This window comes from Chelmon rostratus, chromosome 14, assembly GCF_017976325.1.
Source record: "Chelmon rostratus isolate fCheRos1 chromosome 14, fCheRos1.pri, whole genome shotgun sequence".
Classification (NCBI taxonomy): Eukaryota; Metazoa; Chordata; class Actinopteri; order Chaetodontiformes; family Chaetodontidae; genus Chelmon; species Chelmon rostratus.
Genome location: NC_055671.1, coordinates 1,063,432 through 1,085,875, shown reverse-complemented (window position 1 = coordinate 1,085,875; position 22,444 = coordinate 1,063,432). Strand labels below are relative to the sequence as shown.

General features: G+C 40.7%; 1 protein-coding gene across 1 annotated transcript in view; it reads left to right on the top strand.

Moving 5' to 3' along the window:
* The first annotated feature begins 3,315 nt into the window (after positions 1-3,315).
* LOC121617499 (junctional adhesion molecule 3B-like) overlaps positions 3,316-22,444 on the top strand; it is a 40,953-nt gene continuing 21,824 nt past the window's right edge. Inside the window, exons 1-2 of the mRNA XM_041952690.1 lie at positions 3,316-3,378; positions 11,741-11,849. Of these exons, the coding sequence (XP_041808624.1) occupies positions 3,316-3,378; positions 11,741-11,849 (172 nt within the window). The remainder of the gene's footprint in view (positions 3,379-11,740; positions 11,850-22,444) is intronic.

The window sequence follows — 22,444 nt, the reverse complement described above, 5'->3', positions numbered from 1 at the left end:
GTACACTGGCAGAATAATTTGATTGATTATAGGAGTTATACCTTTCGGTAGAGATGTGACCTTGCAGCACAGAGATGTTCAGTTCAGACTCCACATTTGCTGGTCAAACAAATGTCTTGGCTGTGTAGACGGACATGCTGAGCTGCACACACTGATGCAGTGACCCAGATCAAACACCTGGGACCAGAGGGGGAGAGACTGAGCACAATAATACCTCTACCATCAAGAGAAGGGGAAATATTTTATATATTGACCATATGACATTTTCATATTACCGGTGGAGTTTTTTGTTGTTCTTGGTCTTTTTGATAAGTACTTGTTTGTCACCATTGATTTTTGTTATCAGTCAATCTCACTCACTGCACAATCAACAGTGATTTTTTTTTTCAGTAATGGTTGTTTGTGTCTGTTGTTTCCTTTGCTCTATTTTTAAGGCAAAATGAGTTGAATTAACAAACAGAACAGTTGACTGGTGGTGTTGTGAATGAACGTGAAACTCATTGGAGGTGTATGAGGTGAGCTGTATGACTGTTGTGAACTCATACAGCTAAAAACTACATCCTGACAAGTATAGAGAGTCAGCACACATTAGGGAGTCCTTAAATCAGAAGCAGCAATGTGTGTTTCGCCCATGTAAATCGCAAAAATAGAGATTATACTGACATGTTGTATATTAAGGGATTAAATCCAAGACAAATATAACGAAGGCAACATTTTGATATCAGAAGAAAATCACATGGAAATGTTGGGAATCATATGCTGTGACGTTCACAGTCACCCAAAGTGTTTGACAGCAACAGGCGGAAAAATCTCAACAACAGCTTGGTGGATTGTCATAGAATTTGGTACATATGTTCAGGATGAATTGTAATAACTTTGGTTTTCATCAAAAACATCAGTCAAATTGGCTATTTATCCATTATTTTGGTTTAAGGAAAAATATCTGCAAGTCTAATGGAGCTATGGCTACAGCTGATAGGGCTCAACTCATAAGAATGACATTGTTACATTGTCCAGCACTAATTAGTAAATGTCAACATACCAACTTGTTAAACTAAAAAGGTGAGTACCAAACACCACCTTCTAAATATTTGCATGTTAGCACTGTCATTGTGAGCATGTGAGCATGTAGATTTTGGCATTTAGCTCAAAGTACAGCCTCACAGAGCATGTAGCCATCAAGGGCTATAGAGTCTCTTGTTTTGTCACCCATCTCGAGGTACTTAATTAATATATTCAGTGTTGCAAACAAAAACTTACATTGAAATGTGAAAAAATTAGCCTTGAAAGTTTTAATGTGGTTTGCCTTGCAGGTTTAAGACAAATCTTTCAAACTTTTTCAAACGTTCTCTACGGGCTCATTTTGGGGGGCTTCCACTGCACAGACTCAACACCTTTATGCAATGTGTCATGCTTTCTGTTGTCATCCTGGTCCTCAAGCATAACCAAACATTGAAAGCCAACGTTTTTCCATGGAGCTGAATGATTTCACATGTTGTGTCTCTCTTCCTGCTGTTTTGTGAGCTGAAACCATTTCAGTGGCTTCCTTTGTTGCATTTTATTGCCTGTCTGTGCCTGCCCTGAGTCAGATTCCTTCAAAACATCATGAACAATACAAGCAGGAAAAAGAGGCACATGGCAATATGTAAAACTATCAATTTTTCATTAAACCTTGCAACACAAGCTCCAACAAACCACAAGAGAAGCAATAAATTAAATGAAATTGAGATCTGGCAGACACGCCTGGATAACTGACAACTTCACTCCCTCAGGCATAAACCCAGAGAAAAGGTTTCATTTTTCACAAAAATATGCTTGCTGAGTGAAAAAGTCCTGCAGAATTAATGCATGGTGCAAAAATGACAGTATGCTTTCAGAACCAGAGCAGTAAGCCAAACACTTACAAAATGAATTAGACCGTTCAGCTTGTTGACTGGCACATTTGGCGTGGAACCATGGAGTACACACATCATACACTACACCTCTGAGGATATGAGGGATGGAGCGAGGCTGCGCCATGTGAAAAAGCACGTTAGCCAACATATGACTGAATCACTCAGCTGCTGAATCTTTATCGATGTGGCCATGTGAGGAGTCCACAGGGCTTTGACAGCCGGTGCTGCTGTCTGCCCCTTTGTTAGCACTGCAGTGGCTTCGCAGCAGAACCGCTCAATGAGAGCTAGACTTTAGAGGCATGTAAGACTGTCTCAGCCGCCTCCTCAGCTTTGCTCATCAATGCAATGTTGCTTATGAAGAAATACATTTCCTGCATACATTTACTTTACATTGCTTCTGTAGAGACGCTATCAGTTATTTCTGGAAGGACCACTAAATGGATGGACACTCCAGAGAAGTGAGTCACATGGGAGAAAACTTAAAGACGACAATATGTGTGTCATGACAATTTGCTGCTTCACTGGGTGTTTTGGAATTTGCAGAAACTGATGATGAGTCAACATGTAGAGGCCCACAGCTGAAAGATTTTGAGTTTTAATTCTCGTACCACTGTTATTCTACTAAGTGTAACTGTATTGGTAATTGTACTGTTTGACATATTTTCTTGAAATTATGCAGCTATTGCCACGGGGGAGACGTTCACAATGTAACCAAACCAGCACGGACATTAACACAAACTAATAATACTATCATATATATATATATAATATACTATATATATAATATATAAATAAAATACTATCAATCAAGTTTTATGAGAAAGCACCCAGTTTGACTGAGGATAAGAAGGATAATTTTACGCTTCCAAAGCAGCAGAAATACCAGGAGGATGAGCTCCAACTCACATCACATTCATAATGCATCAAAACAGGAATCTGGTTCCTTCCAAGCATCAGATCATGTTACACACCTCTCAGGTAAATGTTCTTCTTCGGAAAATTGTGAAAATCCGCGTATATAATTTAGGGCATGTTGCACAGCAGTGGCCGTGTCGTAGTGATTGAGGTTGTAAGACCCAAAAAGCAGAACAGCAGGCAGGGATCAGTGCAAGCAGTTTATTAGTAACCGTACGAATGTTCAGAATGTGCAATTCAATGAAACTTGATCCGGGCAGCTGATGAGGAGTGGCAGACGAAGGAAGATCAGTGAGACGAGGCAGGGAGAGTTGTGGCGGAAGAAGGCAGGTCAGAGAGATGAGGCAAGGAGAGTTTTCTGACTTAGAGCAGGAAATCCAGGTGGAGAACGGCTCTGAGGTTTCTAGGCAGAGAAGACAAAACACAGATGTGAGGTCAGGAGCACAGAACATGAAGCAGCCTAGAAAGAGCAAAACAGAGCCGAGACAAAGAACCACATGGGATAATGGATGATCCGGCGAAGACTGGAGTGAAGGGCCGGGGTGTATATACTGAGAGCGCTGATCAGGTGGGTTGGCAGCAGGTGAGCAGCGAGTTCAGCTCAGCCACAGACACACACACACTGACAGGGAAAGAGCATACAAGAAACACAGTGAAATGTGAAAATCTTAACAAACCCCCGGTTAGTCTGCTGATGTCAATGTACATATGTTCAGTTCTTGAATCCACAGACATAAAAGGCTTATTATAATATAATACATTTTGATAAGTTTAAGTATATAATATTGATGTAAAGGCCATATTTTAACAGTTTGAGTCTGGACATTGATGGTTTACAGACTTTCAATTTCAATAAAACATTTGTGTATTTTAGCTTTTGTATGATTAAACCTCATGAAATATGCTCATGAAGGCACTAAGATGATGACCTGAGGATGACTCCCTCGTCCCCAAAACACCTCCCCACTGTCTTCTGTAAACAGAAATGTTTGCTGCAGATACTAACAGTGCTGGTGAATGTTGACTCTTCAAGCTGAACAAGCTGAGGGGATTTCTCTTCCTCTCCCTGCAAATTGGCCAACGTGTCCATCTGGTATTTGAAAAGCTGCACATTCAAACTGTGATTCCATTCACAATATTTCTGTGTGTTTGATTACTGTGTGAACTTCCAAATGGAGAAATGAGATGTAGGCTAGTCTGAGAAGAGAAACAAATGGCTCGCCTGGGGTGAGAGAGCAGCAGAAGGCTTTGTTTGTGTGCAGTATGGTGGTGCACGTGTGTGTGTGTGGGTTTGGCTGGAACGAGGACACCATAGAGTCACAGTTTATAGTGTTGACAGAGCATGGTGCACCTCAAGGTCATGATGAGCAAAAACAGACAACTGGAAGTTCATTCACAAGGACCTTGTCTTTATCTCCTCACATTTATATTACTGAAGAAACACGTGAAGTTTGAATGTCCACACAAAGTCATATACACAGAGTCATCAATTATACAAGCAGCCTGCCAGCATAATCACACTTTCTGATACCAAATAGCATGGCTTCTTGAGGTATTGACTTAATCAACCTCCCAGTACTTCAGTTAGCCATGATCTATGATTCCCAGAGAAGGGTTGTGAATTGCTCTCTATTACAGGTAGACAAATGTGCTTGTAGTTATACATGACTGGCCAAATAGTTAATGAATCTGGTTGTTGGTGTGACCATTCATGCACTTTAAAGGTCAACTGTGTAGGATTTAGGGAGCTCTACTGACAGAAAGGAAATATAAGATTCATAATTCTGTTTTTATACATGTATAATCACCTAAAAGCAAGAAAAAAAATTATTGTTGTGTTTTTGTTAGTTTAGAATGAGCCCTTTGTATCTCCAGTGGGTGTAGTTTGGTAGAGAGAAAATAGTTCCTACATGAAACTGCTCAACAAGGTGCGTTGAGTAACCAGCTCATTATTTCTGGAAGGGTTAGGGTCACATTCAACGTTTATTTCACCTCGAAAGGCAATTGAGGAGGCATCCTCATTTACAGTGGTGTTGAGATACAAACAAAATGATGGCAGACAATAAAACGGAAAAATGCAGAATAATAACATGCTATCAAGTGAACAATAAAATTGCAGGAAAATTGAACTATGTTCAATCAGAATATCAGAAGACATAAATAAAAGATAAATAATGATAAATATAATAGTTTAGATGGAGTGCAACATCGAGTTAAAAACATTTACAATCAATTAAACTAGGTCTGAAATGTCGTCAACTTTGAACTGCCGAAGTGACAGCAGAGAGTCCCAGTGATAGGCCTTCTGCAGGTTGTTCCATGTTTGACTAAGAAAATGACATTTTCCCAACTACAGATCTGATCAATGGAGTGTGGAGCATCAGCCTTTTCTGTGAGAGAGTGCCACGATTATGTGAGTTCAGAGTTAAAAGGGATGAAAACTGCATTAAAGCTTTATAGATGAATAAAAACCAGTGCTGGTCTCGACTCACAGCCAGAGAAGGCCAGCCGACTGGTAAAGGGTACAATGATGGGTGCTGCAGGGGTCACCGGTTATAAATCTTAAGGCTGAGTGATAAACAGCATCCAGTGATTTCAATGTGGAGGCAGAAGCTTTACCATAAATAACATCCCCATAATCCAAAACAGACAAAAGTTGTAATGTTATTTTCCTGTGGCACAGAGGAAAGCAATTCTTATTGCAATACAAAAAAACATGTATTATTCTCAATTTAGCAATCATTGTGTTGATGTGATGTTTAAAGTTAAAATTGTTGTCCAACCAGATACCTAGGTATTTGTACTGAGGCGCTCTTTCTATGCATATGCCGTTAACTGAGTGGATGCTAGCGGATTCAGTAGAAGTGGACTTGGGGAACCCATGCTGAGTTGCAGAACATTTGAAAATCTGCTTAGTTTTCCATAACTCAAGAGTGTATTAACACAACATATTATTACTCTGTTTGTTGAAAACGAGCAATAGATGATCCTTAAGTACTCTCTTTGCTGTTTTATTCAATCCTGGGTTAGTGCATTGCCCAGCTCTGCTCCCTCTCTCTGTTTGATTTTTGACGATAGCGGAAAAAGAGTAAGCTCGGATCAGTCAGAAGAAAAAAAATGTTTGCGAATACAATGTAGGCTTAGTGCCAGCAGCTTAAGTTTGAGTGAATGGAGAAAGGGGTAGTGCTGTTCTAAGTGCTGGAAGTAAATCTGAGAATTCAATAAGTCTCTAGGCACTTCTATTATTCAAAAGACACAAGGAACACAATGAAAACAAAAGAGGCAATGTAGTGTGTATGGGCGTGCTTGCACTTATGTGTGTGTTGCAGGGTTCTGCTTCTTCCCATTCACATCACTCTGGAAAGCTTGATGCTTTTGGTGCATAATTTAGCTGTGTTGTATCTGTCTACACTCTGTGGGACAAGACATCACTGTTCTATGGAGATAACTGAAGTGTAAGAAGTACATGTGCAGTTATGTTACCCGCTGGGTAGATGTCTCATGGTCTACCCGTCCCATAAGTACACTGTTAAAGCATTGTCCTCAATCAACTATTGACATACTTTGTTTTGCCTTGAAATTTGCTCAAAGTCAAACCTGTAGCAAGTTCAGGAAAGTTTTTACTTTGGGTTTTCAGCCATGCAACCAAGGAGTTGGTCCAATTTGGTCCAGACTGAAATATCTCAACAACTATTGTATGGATTGCAGAAGAAGCATTCATCGTCCTGGATGTGTGGACATCATGGATGAATCCTATTGACTTTCTGCTAGCATCACCAGCAGGTCAAAATTTTCATCCAACTGGTGAATTATTTCCACATAGATGGACTGCCACAGTATTTTGGACAAAAAAAAAAATCATTGTTCATAGACAATTCATAATGACTTTGGTGATCCTCTGACTATTCCTTCAGTCCCACCAGGAGGTTCACATTATATCTCAGCCACTATTGGATGGTTTGCCATGAAGTTTGTTCCACATGTTCATGTCCCCTTCAGGATGAATTGTAAGAACTTTGGTGACCCCTTCGCCTTTGTTGAGTAGGTACAGTGTACTTTTTATTTGATGCTAATTAGCGTATTTTCGCATGCTTACATGCTGAATTATGATGGTGAATATATTTAACATTATAATTGCTAAATATTTAACATTATAATTGCTAAACATCAGCATGCGAGCATGTTAGCAACCTAAAGTTAGCTTTTACAGTAGCCTAGCTCAAAACAATGCCAAGTAAAGCCTCACACGGTGGTTGGCTTGGATGTAGACCCTGGCTAGAATCTTTTTTTGGAGTTGGGATTAGAAATTGTAAAACTGGATTTTAGGGCGTTTTCAGACCTGATGCTCATTTGATTTGTTGTGATTCAAAGGCTAATTTGATACGATTGTTGCATTTGCCCCTTGGTTCTTTTTGTTCACAAGCAACATTCAAGAGCTGTCCAAAAGTTGTAAACAAGTGCCATGTGTGAGAAAGCTGTTCTCTCATTGGTCAGACGTATTACTGGGAAGATATATCACAAACACATCTTTATTATGGAGCCAGCAGTGTATATTGTTAATCTTTTCATTGCCTTTATGTGTTGAATATACCTCCATTAATGACCAAAATAGCCGGTTCCAGTGAGCATCTACACAGCGACTACAAATGTCCAGATGCATCTTATTCAAAGAAATGCCTCTTCAAGAGTTTGTTGTTAGAGATGGGCTCTGATGGGTACATACCACCGCACACTTGCATGACAATTGTTGGTGCATTATGGAAACTTGATTAGATTATCTTTAATCATCAAAAAATAATTTGTTTCAGATCGTAGGGTTGATTGCATTGGGATTGCAAACAAACCACTCCAGAGCTTGAGTGGAGGCAAGCTGAAACCACCCTCTCTGGGTGACCTAAGGTCACTTTTTTGCGTTGCATTCAAGTGCGATAGTTGTGCTCACATATGCCCAAACAAACCAAATACTAGTTTGGATTAGAATGGTTTATCTACAAAGTTGTCCTTCACCGTGCATCAAAGGAACATCCGAGACAGAAGACATTACAGCAGGAACCAAAATGCTACTGACATGTGACACATGGAAAGTGTTGCAGATTTCAATATTTAAGAAATATTTAATAGGTTTCTTTAATTTATTAACTATATGGCTTACCAATCATCTGTATTGATCCGGTATATATACCAGATCATCTTGATTAGAAGATAGGTTGTAAATGTTTATTGTGTTTGTTTTGCTGCTGAAGTCAGTGGAAGGAGAATGGAGAGTGTGCTACACCTCTGTACTTTAACATATTCAATTCCAGGTCAGAGTGTGTGGCAGCAAAATGTGAGATGAAATTTTCCACACCGCTGTAGGCACACACCACAATCCAATTAAGATGTATCGAAGAGGGATTGAGATGCAGAACTGCCTTAAAAAAATAATTAGTAAAAAATAATGTACACTGATATGTGAAGAATTACGGCTTTATTTCACAGGAGTATGAAAAATGTTAAGCACGGGATAGAGAAGTTTTTTTTATTATTGTCTTAATTATTGTGCTGCCTGGTTATCTATCCTAATGGATGTATAAAACAAGATCTGCCGACAAAAACAGTTTCGATCATTACTCATTGAAAGAAAAACATTGTTTGAGGGCATGCTCAGCACCATAGCTGCCTGACCTGATGGCAGTGATGTCTGTATCTGGCAAATAGTGACAGCAGCCATTCTGAAAAACTACACAGAGCCTCTTGACTTTTAGCCATCTCCCATTTGCACAACAATATCCTGGGGAAGTTCACAGAAAATAGAAATAGATCTTATTTGTATGCAGCAAAAAAAAAAACACATTTACATCTAATTGACCTGATCAGTGCAATGTAACTGTACAGCATCTTTCCACCAGCACACTGAAGAGAAACTGTAGCTACTGTACACTCAAATGTAATTTGGTTATACCGAAGGTGCTGTTATGCCTTATTCATAGCTCAGGATTTACTTGGCATGACAGCAATAAAAGACTGGAATTTCAGGTCCATCGGGATGCCATTAGAAGTTACCATCTGGCTGCTTGATCCATGGATGACTGTCTCTGTACACCAACCATGCAGGGACTACGACCACAAAGGCCCATCTTACAGCTGAATAGGTGAAAATAAGGTGAAATAAGAAAAACCAAAAAGCACTGTGTGTGTGTGTGTGTGTGTGTGTGTGTGTGCGCGTGTGTGTGTGTGTGTGTGTGTGTGTGTGTGTGTGTGTGTGTATACACAGTCTGGAATTCTGAAAATACAAACACACTTGGTTGTGTTTTATTTAGCCAGGTAATTTCTTTGGGATTTCCAAAATCTTCTTAGCCTTTTTAACTATTTAAGAAATTCTTGGCCAAGAAGTAAGCATCATGACAAACACTGCAGCTGTGCACACACATAAATATTCAGGAGCAAAAACACAATCAAAGTCACATACAGGTAAATGCTAAGTCAACAGCACATTAAAAGGAACAGGAACCAAGATAATATAGATTCAAGCTAAACAAAGAATAATCAGTTTCTTATTGAATCTGCCTTGAAAGCCTTCATAATCGTTTTAAACTCGCACAAAGAGCTCAGCTCTTCCAGTTTTACATCATTTCCCCATGGGCTGTGGGAGCAGAGTACATGAAAGCCCTTTGGTCTAACTCTGTTTGCCTCAACATGAGAGAAAAAAAAAAAACATTTCCATAATCATACACAGTATCCTCCAGGTTTCCCAGACAAGAGTACTGAAAGTAAACAGGCAGACAGCCGTACAGAGACGAGTGCTCCAGTGAACAAATCAACAAGTTCAGAAGGTACAATGACAGTTGAGATGTTCAGCATCACTAATAAACCTCAGTGCTCCATGATACACAGTGGCAATGTCACACACGCTGGGCTGTGTATGTGTATAATATGGATATTTAACAATGTTTTACGAAAGAAGACTCATCTTCAGTTGTCTTGTTTTGTTGGTTATAATAGTTTCAATCACATTACTTTTATCATATGACACTTTGTAGAAAACATACTTCTAGGACTAAATTCATCATACTAACCTACAATGTTTCCATACTGTAGACGGATTTTGAATTTGCAATTATTCAAATTGTGTTATCGCTAAAGCAATAGTGTGGAGGATCATGTTTTCATATGTTTGCACAATGGCCAAAAAGGTATATTGTGTCAGCAAAAAGATATGAATTCTTTATGAAGGTGTTTTATGATCATTTTAAATGTTGTTGCAAGTGACAGCATTAAGCTTTCAAATAAATAAATAAATAATACAAAGTAAAAATAAACTGCATGCTGTGGAAGTGGAACAGCAAAGGCTAAACCCTGCTTTATCCTGACAGTTGCTAAAATGGCAGAATCATTACTGATTAAATGTTGCTCTGTGAGACCAAGTTTTTTTGTATAGTTCTATGTAAGTTTGTGATCACAGTCTTGAAATGGTTTAGTTTGCACATATTATTTCAAACATGTCTGCTCGTGGAAAAGGGAGATGGGCTGATGAGAAAATCCATGTTTCTTGTCCTTGTGTTAATAACAGCCACTGATCATGTTTTTTTTTTTCCAGGATCAAAAAGACATTTTCAACATTGTGACACTTAAGCCTGCCACATACTGACTTCAATTAGAAACCTAGAGAGCAGAGCCTCAAGGCAACAGTGAGGTTAAAATAACTACACCTGATTCATGTTAGAATCTCACTTGAATTACAGATTTACATGTGTTATGTAATACAATTCATACGCATGCTAGCATAATTAGACATAGTTCTATATTTAGATGTAATTAGCAAAGTAATGAAATATGCAGTGAGCACTGCAATCATCTCAGCTTTTATTTACATAAATGCAGTATTGATACACACTGATCATGCCAGTCAGCTAAGAATATTAAGTATTTCTACAGCACACAGATGCAGGAAAATAACCTTATTTTGCCTGTTGTGGAGCTGTTTGAAGCGGTTAAATAGCATGTCACGGGAATGGTTTCAGTTATATTTATATTCCAGGCTCCATCAACTGCCATCACAGAGTTATAGCAGGGCTCAGTGGGAGAAAACTGCTTGATGTAAGCATTGCATGTCACTGGAACTGGAGGCCAGACCACATCCTCTCTGACAAAAACAGGACTTTACAGGACTGGGGTTGTTCTATCATGTGAATAGGGTAAGAGAGCTCTGGGCTGACATGGCTGTAGTGTCTGTCACTGACATATGAGCGGGCCTACAGTCCTCGACAGGGCTATGATTTACAGCCAGTGAAAAATGGTGAGTGAATATTCTATTGAAAGCCTGCCGTATGCAATTGGTCACAGCAGTGACAGGCTGCAAGACTCAACTTTTAACAAATCATACATTTCTATGAAAATTGAAATAGCTTAACGTGCATGGCAAGAGTAATAATTTTTAATGCTTTTCTGTGCAAGAGCCCCAGACTGTTCCCGCAATGTTCATTCAACAGTGCGTCAGCCATACTCATCAGTGGATTTCTAGTGAAACTATTATACCTATTGTAATAATAATAATAATAATAATAATAATAATAATAATAATAATAATAATTGCTTGTATGGCCAATGGTTTTCACTTCAACACTTAAAATAACCGTGATGTTATCTCTTTCCCTTCCTTTCATTTTAATAAGAAAAAGTGGGAATGTGATCTGTTAAATATACTTTGTGCTGGAGGCTGGTGCTCTCCTATCTGAGCTCCCAGCTGCTGCCTGCCTACAGTGGAAGGCCACTGTAGTAAAAGCCTCCCACATTGTGTCAACTATAAATTCTTGTCTGTGTGAGTGATGCTTTCGGTAGCTATGGAAACCTGATATAATACACGCCCTCCCACCGCCACCCCCCTCTCTCTCCCTCTCTCTCTCTCTCGCTGTCTGCCTAGCTCTCTCTCCCTCTCTCCATCCACACCAAAGCTCTTCAGGCTACTTTGCGCATGTACGGCCAGTCAAAGCGAGCATTGCATCGACTCCAAGATGGCGAGAACACGTCTGGCTTGTTTTCTGACTCTCCTCTCAACTCACTGTAAGTACAATAATCTCGCTAAGTGGCTTTCTTTCTCCCCTTTTCTCCCCCAGGAACGTTACCGCCAAATGCTGTGTACTTCTCCATCTGTTTGGTGGAGATTTTAGACCAGCGTGAGGCAAAAAATAGATGGTGCCTCAGAAGTAACCCTATCTGAACGCAACTAACGTTAAAGTCAAGGCAGACTGACCCCCGGAGCAGCCTGTCCGACGCGAAGTGAATATAGTTATTAATCCTGTGAACGAAATCACAAACATAGTCGCCATTTTTGATACAACTTGCTGTCAACATGACTGGCAAATGTACTGGTCGAGCGATGGTTTTGCGCAGCTATTGTTCGTAAAATCCATCGCTTGCTGTCTCACACTGGTTTAGTCGGAGATTTGCAGCTGTCCGTTAAATAAAGTGTGTGTCTCCTGCCTCTCGGTACCGGAGCCGGTGTGTGTGGAGCTCCTGCATCGCTTCAACCGGCGGCACGTTTCACAGGCTCGCGCAGCCGCCACGTTTTTCTCCTCACTCTGAAAAAGTTTCAGCCTCTCAAGTTCGGGGAGAGACTTCGTGTTTGTGAATTAAATATGAATTAAGGCAGCTTCGTGGCCGCTGCTGTTAACTATTTAACGTGCGTCTGGAGCCGTGGCGATGGCCGGGATGTTGGAAGTAGTGATGCGAGATAACGGTTTTTCCTGCGGCGGAATAAAGCTCGCTGTCCGCGGGAGGAGCCAGCCAGGCCAGTGAGTGTCCTCTAGCCCCCCCCCCCCCTCCTCCTCCTCCTCCTCCTCCGCCTGCTGCTCCTGCTGCTGGACCCTTTCAAACCGCACCAGAGCTGAGCTGGTAAACAGAAACAGCCGTCGGAAAATCGATCGGTTTCAGTGGATCACCCTTAAAGACCCACATGCCCACTTTCCAGTCCCGGAGCAGCACGCGACACACTCACCTGGAAGAGCAGGAGGGCATTTAAACATGAACGCACCGGGCGAAAATCCGGTTTCAGGCTTTTAATGCGAAGACACTGACATGTTTAGACGTTGTTTGAAGGGATAATAAAGCTAAATTATTATTTATATGTAACTACATGTGATCGAGACTCAAGTATTTATTCCGCCCGTTTTAAAGACAGGGTATTTGGAATAGACTAATGATGAGCCACTTGTTGCTGTGTGATCTGGCCTTAGTCGATCGGACAAGATGGTTTCACTCCTCCTAGCTTTTTCAGGCTCTCAGCTGCTCCCAAACTATTGAAGGTGTTTATTTAAAAAATTCAGGCCGCTGCAAAGCAGGAGTGAATGTACATGGATTTGGTCTGGGTTAAAAAGAATGGGAAATTATTCATGTCTTCATTACATCCCTGAGATAGAAATCTTCTATGTTTGGCCAAAGATTTCATGATCTGAAGTGTTGCGTTAGTTTAGGACATTTAAAAAGCAGGCCCAGATCATCATCGGCTTTGAAATTGAAGAAATTTGGTTTTGTTTCAAGATGTTCAACAAATGTTCTGGAGGAACATCTTACTTAAAAAGTGCTACAAATGCATTTACAAACTTTGCACTCTTTTTCTGTTCATGTGTTAGTGGCCATGCTTTGATAATAATTTTGGTTAATAATTTCAGTTTTCCATGAAATGTGGTGCTTGTTTTTCTCTTGTTTCCCTGTGGACATAGATTGAGCAGGGTGTGAGAGGACAGACATACAGATCAAAGGGAACTGCAGACATAAGAACCTCCTGTGATCTCTCAAGTGTGTGAATGGCTTATTCTCTTGTTTTAATGAGGAATAGCAGTGGAGCTTGTTTGAAATCTGTTGCTGTACTATCAACACCATCTCTCGTGACATACCTGGAGGCTGTGTGCTCATTTAAATTTTTTTCTTTTCAAGCGATACATTTCAAAGTCAGTACTCGCGCTGATGTTCCCATGAGTAAATCTGTGACAGGGCATGGTAGCAACAGAATTGACATTTACAGGGGGGCAGGGAGCTGGGGTAGATTTAAGAATTTCTTTTGTCTTGCCTGGACAGAGCTTAACCATGTGGCTGACTGGCACTCAGCCAGCATCGCCACTGTCTTTAGATACAGGACAAATCTGGCTGGACTAAAACTGGCTGCAGGCTGCGTTATGAATTTCTACTTGGAGCTGATAGGCACTGATAGCTAATAGGCACTGACTGTAATTAGAATGCTTCTTGTATTCTGGAAAAGCTGCGCTCCAAATTCATGTTTTACAAGGCGAGTAAGAAATTCAGAGAGGAATGAGTGTGTCGTTTGCTTCACTTCTTGTTCTGTAGGTCACACTTATTTCTGTGTCTGTGAGATGTGCTTGTTATTTTCGATTCGTAACAGTCTTTGGGTAGCTATCATCTTAATGGCCACGCAACCCCAGCCATTCCAAATGCAGGCTAAACCCAGCATGGCTGAACATAGCTGCAAATATCAGCGCAGTCATCTGTCAGCAGAGCGAAAGATGAGGGCCATTGTTATTTTAAGTACACATGCTTACAGCAGACTTTTCCTTCTGATCTAATGGAATGCATTGAAATTTTCCATTGTTGGCTTCACCTTTTCACTGAAAATATTCCAAAGAAAGTGGTACACACTTTAAGAGGACATCTGCCAGGACCCTCCTGCCAAGAGCATGGCCAAGATATGTGGGAGCTTGGAAGATGCTCAAAGTGGATTAGTACTGAACGAATATAAACTTTGAGATCACTGCTTTGACTCTTACAAGAAAACTCTGTGGAAATCTATACATCTCAGACCTTATTGCTGCATTTTTTAAATAGTTTGGATCAACAAAAACCCATCATTCACAAGTCATACCTGAAAGGGAAACTCAAAGAATGCAAATGTTTTTCCAGACTCGATTAATCAGCTTTCACACTTGCTCAATTGTTGAAATGGATTTTCCTTCCTGTACAATTGACATTTTTATAACTTGACCTTATCTTTGTTTTCTTTCATGGCTGTCAGCATAATCCAATTGGAGCCCTCTCTTTATCTGAATGGATAAGATAAGGGAGAAAGCTGTCCACTAGATTGTTGTTGAGCCTCCCCTGTGTTCTTTGCTGATAAGTCATTGCATCACCCAGAGAGCTTTGAACATCAGCTAACCCACACATAGCTGGGGAGCTCACCATGTGACGTTACCCAGCACACTCTTAGAACATTTGTCAAAATTACAGCCAAGGGCACTTTCCTCATTGTTTGGCATATGTGGCATAGCCGTTTGGAATGGCAGGAGTCGGTGCGCCCAAAGATAAGTGTGGATTGTGGCTCCCCTAGGAGGTGCATGTTGTCAGATGTTTCCCTGCCCACCCAAAGCTTGTGAGCAAATGTTTGGAGCACTCTCTGAACGGCATGTACGGCCCCTGTGGGCAAGTCACATACAGTCTGACATTTTACTGCAGAGACAGTAAATGGCAGAGTAAAACGGGGACAAACAAACAGAAAGGAGTTTCTTGCTGCTGAGCAATTGTTTGTTACAAGTCAGAAGTTCCTCTCTGCAGACACCCCTGAGTGAGAGGTGTCAGTGCCATAACCCAGTTATCATAGTTGTCATTTTGTTCTCTGCTCAGATGAAACGGCAGGAAGGAATTCTGCAGTTACCACAGGTTTGTTTTTGCTGATTTCCTAACTGATACTTGTTAAATTACTTTTATAAAATCACACAATTTTGTAATGATCTTTCTTTAAATCAGTGCAGCCAGCCATGTGGATATCTGTGCAACAACAGTCTCTCCATGGGATAAAGTCAAAGTGGCACATGGCCCTTACTGTGGAATGACCCGAAACAGCTGAGCAGGCGTGGGTGGTGGTGTTTTGAGCAGCGTAGCAGGCGTAACCAGAAATATCTGCTGCGTCCCTCCCAAACCTGAGTGCGTGTTAGCAAATGCAGCATTCCAAATAGAAAACACATGGAGGCAGAGACCTTCCCATCATATGTGCGCTGACTAACAATCATAACCACCTGTTTTCCTAAGAGATAAAAGGGACCCCTGTTGATGAGTTGGCTGAGGTCAGAGCAGAAAGGGGGAGTTGTGAAGAAAGCTCAGCAGTGTTGCTAGTTGAAGGCATTCAGAAAACAAGCTGGGTGTGACAATACATCTCCTGAGACAGAAATTCATTTTAACCTGACACAGAGAAGGATTCAGCTCCCTGTCCTGCTTTTATCATTTTTTCCCTCGCATGGAGCTACAGCAGATGCTGAGGTTGAAAGGCAAACACTAACGTGCTCATGTTCCAGAAATGGCAATGGCATGTGCGTGCTTCAAATGTCAATAAGACTGCCATGTGAAAGAACCATCAGTCATACACTAGAAGCAGCCTCCAGGCAGTACATACTGGCCAAAAAACTCCATATGAAAATATTTGAATGGTTTTGGTGTGGAAAAGGATTTTTCTTGTAAGGTTTTGTTGATAAACTTGGTCAGATTTACAATCAGAGACCCAGACAAGAGAGTGATTTCTGAGAAAAAGAAGCTAATTGTCATCCTTTTTAGGGTAATGAGCTTTTGGAAATGACGCCTCTTCCTCGAAAGTGGTTGCTTGTTTTGACAAGACATTACTATTCGATATTAAGGCTGCTCTAGATCAGCAGGATAATCTCTGAGATGCCTCTGTACTGGCTGCCTGAGCTTAGGGCAGCAAGCGAGGTTTCCTGTTTGATGATCTTTATCTGTGGTCACATGGTCCCTGGAGGGAGGAAGTGCCATAGCAGTTCTCTGCTCATGTGTTCACTGGATACCGCCGGAGTACATCAATAGGTCAAAAGAGACCGCCATCGATCAAACATTGGGACACTGTCAGTTAGTGAAATAATTAGGGGTTTCATTAATGACATGGCAGAGGCAATGAACTACATGTCGCTGAGCTGCTGTTGCTCTGAAAGGAAAAAGCTTTAGGCTGCGCTCCCGCTGAGAGTCATAACCAGATAATCGCTCTGGATTCATCTTTTGTTTACCAGGCTGTAACAAAAGGGCAATTACTGTCTAAAAATAGCCACAAGGCAGAGTCATTTGACCACCTCAGGTGTTTGATCAGAGTTCATTCCAAACCATTGGGTCCACCATTAAAAACATCTACTTTGATAATGATTGTGGACAAAATTTATATAGTAACTTACTGAATGTAGCTTAACAATATCAATATAATAATCAAACAACATCCTCAGTTTTTTGAAACTTTTTATCTTTAATGTGAACAATAACAACAACAACAATGGAAATGAAATAACATTACAGCTCAGCCTGACAGGTCACTTGGGGATTTTGAGGGACTAATGGCAGGAACCATATCCAGGTGAGCCTGAATATCAAACTAAAATATTAAAATCAGCTCTAAAGGTAGCCGTGTCTGGCTAAAAGCTTTGCTGCCTCATTTTGAATGGATTGGAACAGCAGACAGGCTTTTAGGTTTCCTTGGAGTTGACAGAGTTGCAGTAATGAAAGGAAATAAAGCAGAGCGACTTCAGGATGTTGACTAAAAATGACTTTAAAAACTTTTCTCTGGAGGTTTTGTCTTGCAGAATTCTGTTTTTTTTATAAACCTCATTCTTTGGATTGCATTGAACAAGTGGAATTCAGCTCATCTGATGACACATGGCCTTGATGATAAGAAGATATCAGGGGAACTTTGTGATCACAAACGCACACAACTGTGTATATGTGTTACCTTGGAGACAAGACCCCAGCTGTCCACCTACAGCTCCCAGACATATCGAACATATTGTCGTGCCTCTCAGTACAGGTTGTGAAAGCTGAAGAAAATTACTTCTGGCTGTTGTGAGTGCAGATTTTTTGGGACTTTCCTAGCCTGTGTCATCGCCTGTAAATGATTTGGGGGTTTGCATTACAATTTCAAAACAGTAATTTTTCACTGTGTAGTTTCTGGGGCAGTAACAGACAGGTTGCAGTGTATGGAGATTTCATCTGTGGAAATGTACCTGCAATCCATAGCAATGCTGAAAATTAGACGAGTATAATTACCACAAGAAGTCCCTCTGTTCATCAGGAGCAGTTGTGCTTGAGGCTCTTTTCCTTTTCTTGCATCTGGTAGCCGGTAATTAGGGGGTTTCCACACCTCCATCCACCACCTCCAGGATCACATCAGGCCTGCAGCATGCTGCTGTGGAGGCGGTAGAGGTTTGGATGCACCTGTCCGACATGTAGCTATCAAAGTAGAAAGACTGTAACACACAATAGTTTGTTAAATAATTTCATGATGTCCATGTTTAAGACAAGGAGTTTATGCTACTTCTTTGGGTAAATTCGGCCAGTTGAGCAGAGACACTAAATGTCAGAGAGGACTTCACGTGAGTTACTGGCATCCTCTGGGAGGCAGGGCAAAATGGCTTCAAAACAGCACAGCAGAGAGATGATGGATGGGGCTTGGTCAGTGAGCGAGACCTAGACCTTGATGCTCTCAACTTAAAAATAAATAAAATGAGGAAATTATTTATTGCTTACTGACAGGCTTGGCATTTCCAGGCTCAGCAAGCACTGAATGTAGCTTAGGAATGACAGCCAAGTTCTAAGATCTATCACACAATCTTCTAATTGAAAAGGACAAACTAATCAGTTTCTTAGTGGTTAGAAATCCATGTTGAAGATTGATCTTAGTCTTCATCTCTGAAAAGAGGGACTCAGTAGCTCTGTAATTGGCAGGATAGTCTGCGGAGAGGGGATTTCAGAGTGCTCGGGGTAAGACATGACACAGAAATCTTGGTGGTCATCCAAATTAGTTATTAGTGATGATTAACTTGCGTGTGTGTGTGCATGTGTGTGCGTGTGTGTGTGTGTGTGTGTGTGTGAAAGAGTAATATGGTAATGTAGTGGATTTGTCTGCAAAATGTTTTTTGTATTATATATTATTGGCTTAGTAGTTTTATCAGTTCAGTTAGACATTTGCTATTGAGGTTCAATGAGGTAAAAGCTCAGCATCAAATCATCTGCAGTCCTTCTTAACACCATATCAAGTTCAGCTTAAAGTAATATAGGACACTGCTGACTGTGAAAATATATCACAAATTAGATTTTGGTTGAAATCATTGGTGCAACTGCCTTAGTGTGCTCTGGAGTGTGATACTGACATTCAAATGTCGCTTTGACTATTTGTGACAAGTCACATGACATTACACTTCAGAGCACAGGAAGCTGTTCCTATTTAATCCACTATATATATATATAGAAAGTATTCAAGGAATACTTCAACATTTAGCGAAATGCACTTATTCATGCAAGATTCATTCCACTTTCATGACTGTCCACGATACAGTATATGAGGCTACAGCTAGCAGCCGATTGGCTTAGCTCAACAAAAAGAGTGGAAAAAGGAGGACCAGCTAACCTGGCCCCACCAAAACAGCACTTCAACACTGAGTGCACTAATTAGCATGTTATATGTAGTTGGTTTAATCTATAGAAAGACAGTGTAAAAGTGTGTGTGTAAAAACTTAAATGTTCCATTTTACAGGTGGTTAGTTGATGGACCGTCTCCCTGGCGTCTCCACTGGTTGTCCCACAACTGCTCAGACCCAAGAAGTAGTTTGGCACATAATCTGCATAAAATGTTAAGTTGTACAAATGAAACAATTCAGACATAACATGTTGATATGTTTAGAGGGGGCTGGTAGGAGGATTTGTGGCGTTTGGGCAAGCTGTTCCAGTCTTAATGCTAAGCTCAGCTGCTGGCTGTAGCATCATATTTAGCATACAGACATGAGAGTGGTATCGATCTTCTCATCTAACTCCCAGAATTCTAATTTTCATTTTTCCAAAAATATCCAACTATTCCTTTAAACTAAATGACAGTAGACAGACAGGCAATCGATATTTTTTCATTGAAATTCCAAAAGCTGTATTGTAGCTTTAATCAATAGCTGCTGCCGTTGAAAGCCCACCAGTACTGTCAACATGCATTCAGCTGACTGGACAGATAGAGTTGACAGATTGTAACCAGACCATCTGGCCATATGGTATGAGGGCTATCCCTTCTGGGCTACTTAGTGGTAAATATGTTGAGATTGAACTGGAATTGATAGCACTGTTATGCAGTTTTAAAGCTTGCCAACATATCTTTTGGTAGACAGTAATCTGAATGGCATTGCTATGGATGATATTGACTTGTTCCACCAAAGGCTTTGAGGTCAAATGGTGACAAAGTCTAAATTATCATGAAGACCTTCAGCTGAGTGCTCTTCCCCTGCGTCCACTAAAACTTAGTCATCATCTGTGTGAAGAACTGTCCTTGTTAAAAGTGTTGTTGAATGGAACAGGAATAAATACTTAAAGAGAGTGGAAATGGTTGATATCTAGGAGCATTAATGGAATTTCTTGATTCTGTCAGAAAAGATCATGAGTGCCTGGCTCGTCCATGCTTTTTAGGCTTTGCTGTGAATCATGCTAGAGTAGAAGCTCAGCATAAACAGCGCTGTTGCCACATGTGTGTGAGGGAATACTTTGGGTAAGTAAGTGCCTCAGATATTTGTCAGGATGCCAGACATAGGCGACGAGTTTGTAACATGGTTGCTGGCCCCTGTCTGAGCTCCAGTAGAGGGGGCTTTGCATGTGTGTCATAGAAAGCAATAGAGGGGAAAGAGGAGAAAGCAATTTGGGTGGATTTCATCATGACTCAGTGGTTTGTAAGGCATTTGTCATCATTGTAACAGGTCACTTAAATTTGCCAGGCTGCAGCCTCAGAGCTGATCGGAGACTGCGGTACGTATTAAGTTGTGACTGTCATCATTTTCAGAGTTTCATCTGCAAAAAACCTTAGTGGAGACTTAAGTGAAGTGTTGACAGCAATAAGACTGAAGAGAAGCGTAGAATTTTCTGTGTATTTTAGATATATGCATTTTCAAAGACTGTCCTCTGTATTGACCTGGGCTAAATGATGGAAAGAAATGGAGGATGAGCCAGTGATTATTCCACAGCCAATCTGTGTTCAGGGATTTCCTGAATTCTTTGCCATTAAGATTGTAATTAACCTAAATTGTCAGTTACTCAACATTAAACCTCATATCCTGTAAGAGAGCACAGTCATTCCCAAAATGACCATGTTATCTACTCTACCATTTCCTTTCACAAGACTGCCCCACTCCCAAAGTCAGATTAATATATTTATGCCATGGTCATTATCAGATCTTAAAAGGAGATGTGAATGAACTCACTGGGAAAGTGGAGATTGTTCACAGAGCCATAATAGTCACAGAGTAGTATTATATGGAATTTTCCAAAACTTGAAACTATTCTCATTGTGTGGAAGGATCCCAAAACAGATGGAAAAAATTCAAGCCACTAAGCCAATCAGACAGATTTTAACGGAGGGCTTAAACAGCAACACATACATTCTGTAAATTGACAGTAATATGACCACATTCTTTTGCACTGTTGTTATTTTTCACATTGAAACTAGAAAGAACAGAAAAGCTCCATTCTGTCCTTGATGATTTTCAGTTGAAAGAAAAGCAGTCCACTGGTCTAGCATCTGTAACACTTAGACTGATTCTGGACTGTTTAAATGATCAAAATGGATACAGCAGAACCAGAGATACCGCCTTTTATATTCCAGGCATTCTTCTTCCTTTTCCAAATTCTGGTGCCTACATTACCCACAATGCAACAAGCCAATGAGTGATTTTTTTCACATATGCAGCAGTACTCCCCGCAACCTGTTAGCACTTTTTAATTTGTAAAATTTGATGAAGGATATTGACTTGGGGATTTAAAAATATCAGCAGATGAGCTGGCTGCACCAACTGAAAACCTAAAACCTAAAATCAGGCCTGTATGTAATCTTTGTTAAAACTTGAAGTTTTTTCAAGTTTTTACGCTTAGAAAACCAAAATTGTACCTGGTTCTTCAGGTGCTTGACTAGTTTCTTGATTAGTCACAGTCTTGCTTCTTGCCTTGCTCATCTACAAAAACAAAGCCACATCTCAAAGTTATGCTCTTGAACCCAAGAATACAGAGAGCACAGATGTACGGTTCCTAAAATATTCAACATACAAAAGCAAAGAGGCAACAAATAATTTATTGAGAAAATAAAAAACAACAGCAGAAAACACGAGAACAAAAGCCATTTAGTCTGCGGGGGTAAAGTTTACAGTGTGCACATGAGACCACAGAATATGTGTGTGTGGGTGGTGAACAAGAGGGGAAACATGCAACAGGACACCAACCTCTGCACTACACCCCCAAAGTTGAACCCGGGGCTCCCTCACACCCATTGATTCTGGCCTGCTCTGGTTTGAGCCCTGAACAGTGATCAGAGGGAATCTGTATTTCCGTGCTGATGAGTGTGTCTGAATGGCCTTCGTCCAGCCAGTGCTTGGTGTAATGAATCCCTCACTTACACCCCCACCCCACCGTCCTTCCCTTCCCTCACCAAGGATCACTCATGCACAACTGAGCGACTGTACAGTTTTATCTCAGAACGTCAGCACTCAAGATCATCAGTGTTCACATCTGTGGGCGGCTTCCTTTGGGGCAATTGTTAGCGTGGTAACGTTGCTCAGTGAGACGTTCAGCTCTGCAATGAAGGATGAGCTCTGAAGGACTGCTATGATGTGCTGGTATCAACCTAAAGGTCCCAGTCAGATCTGAGT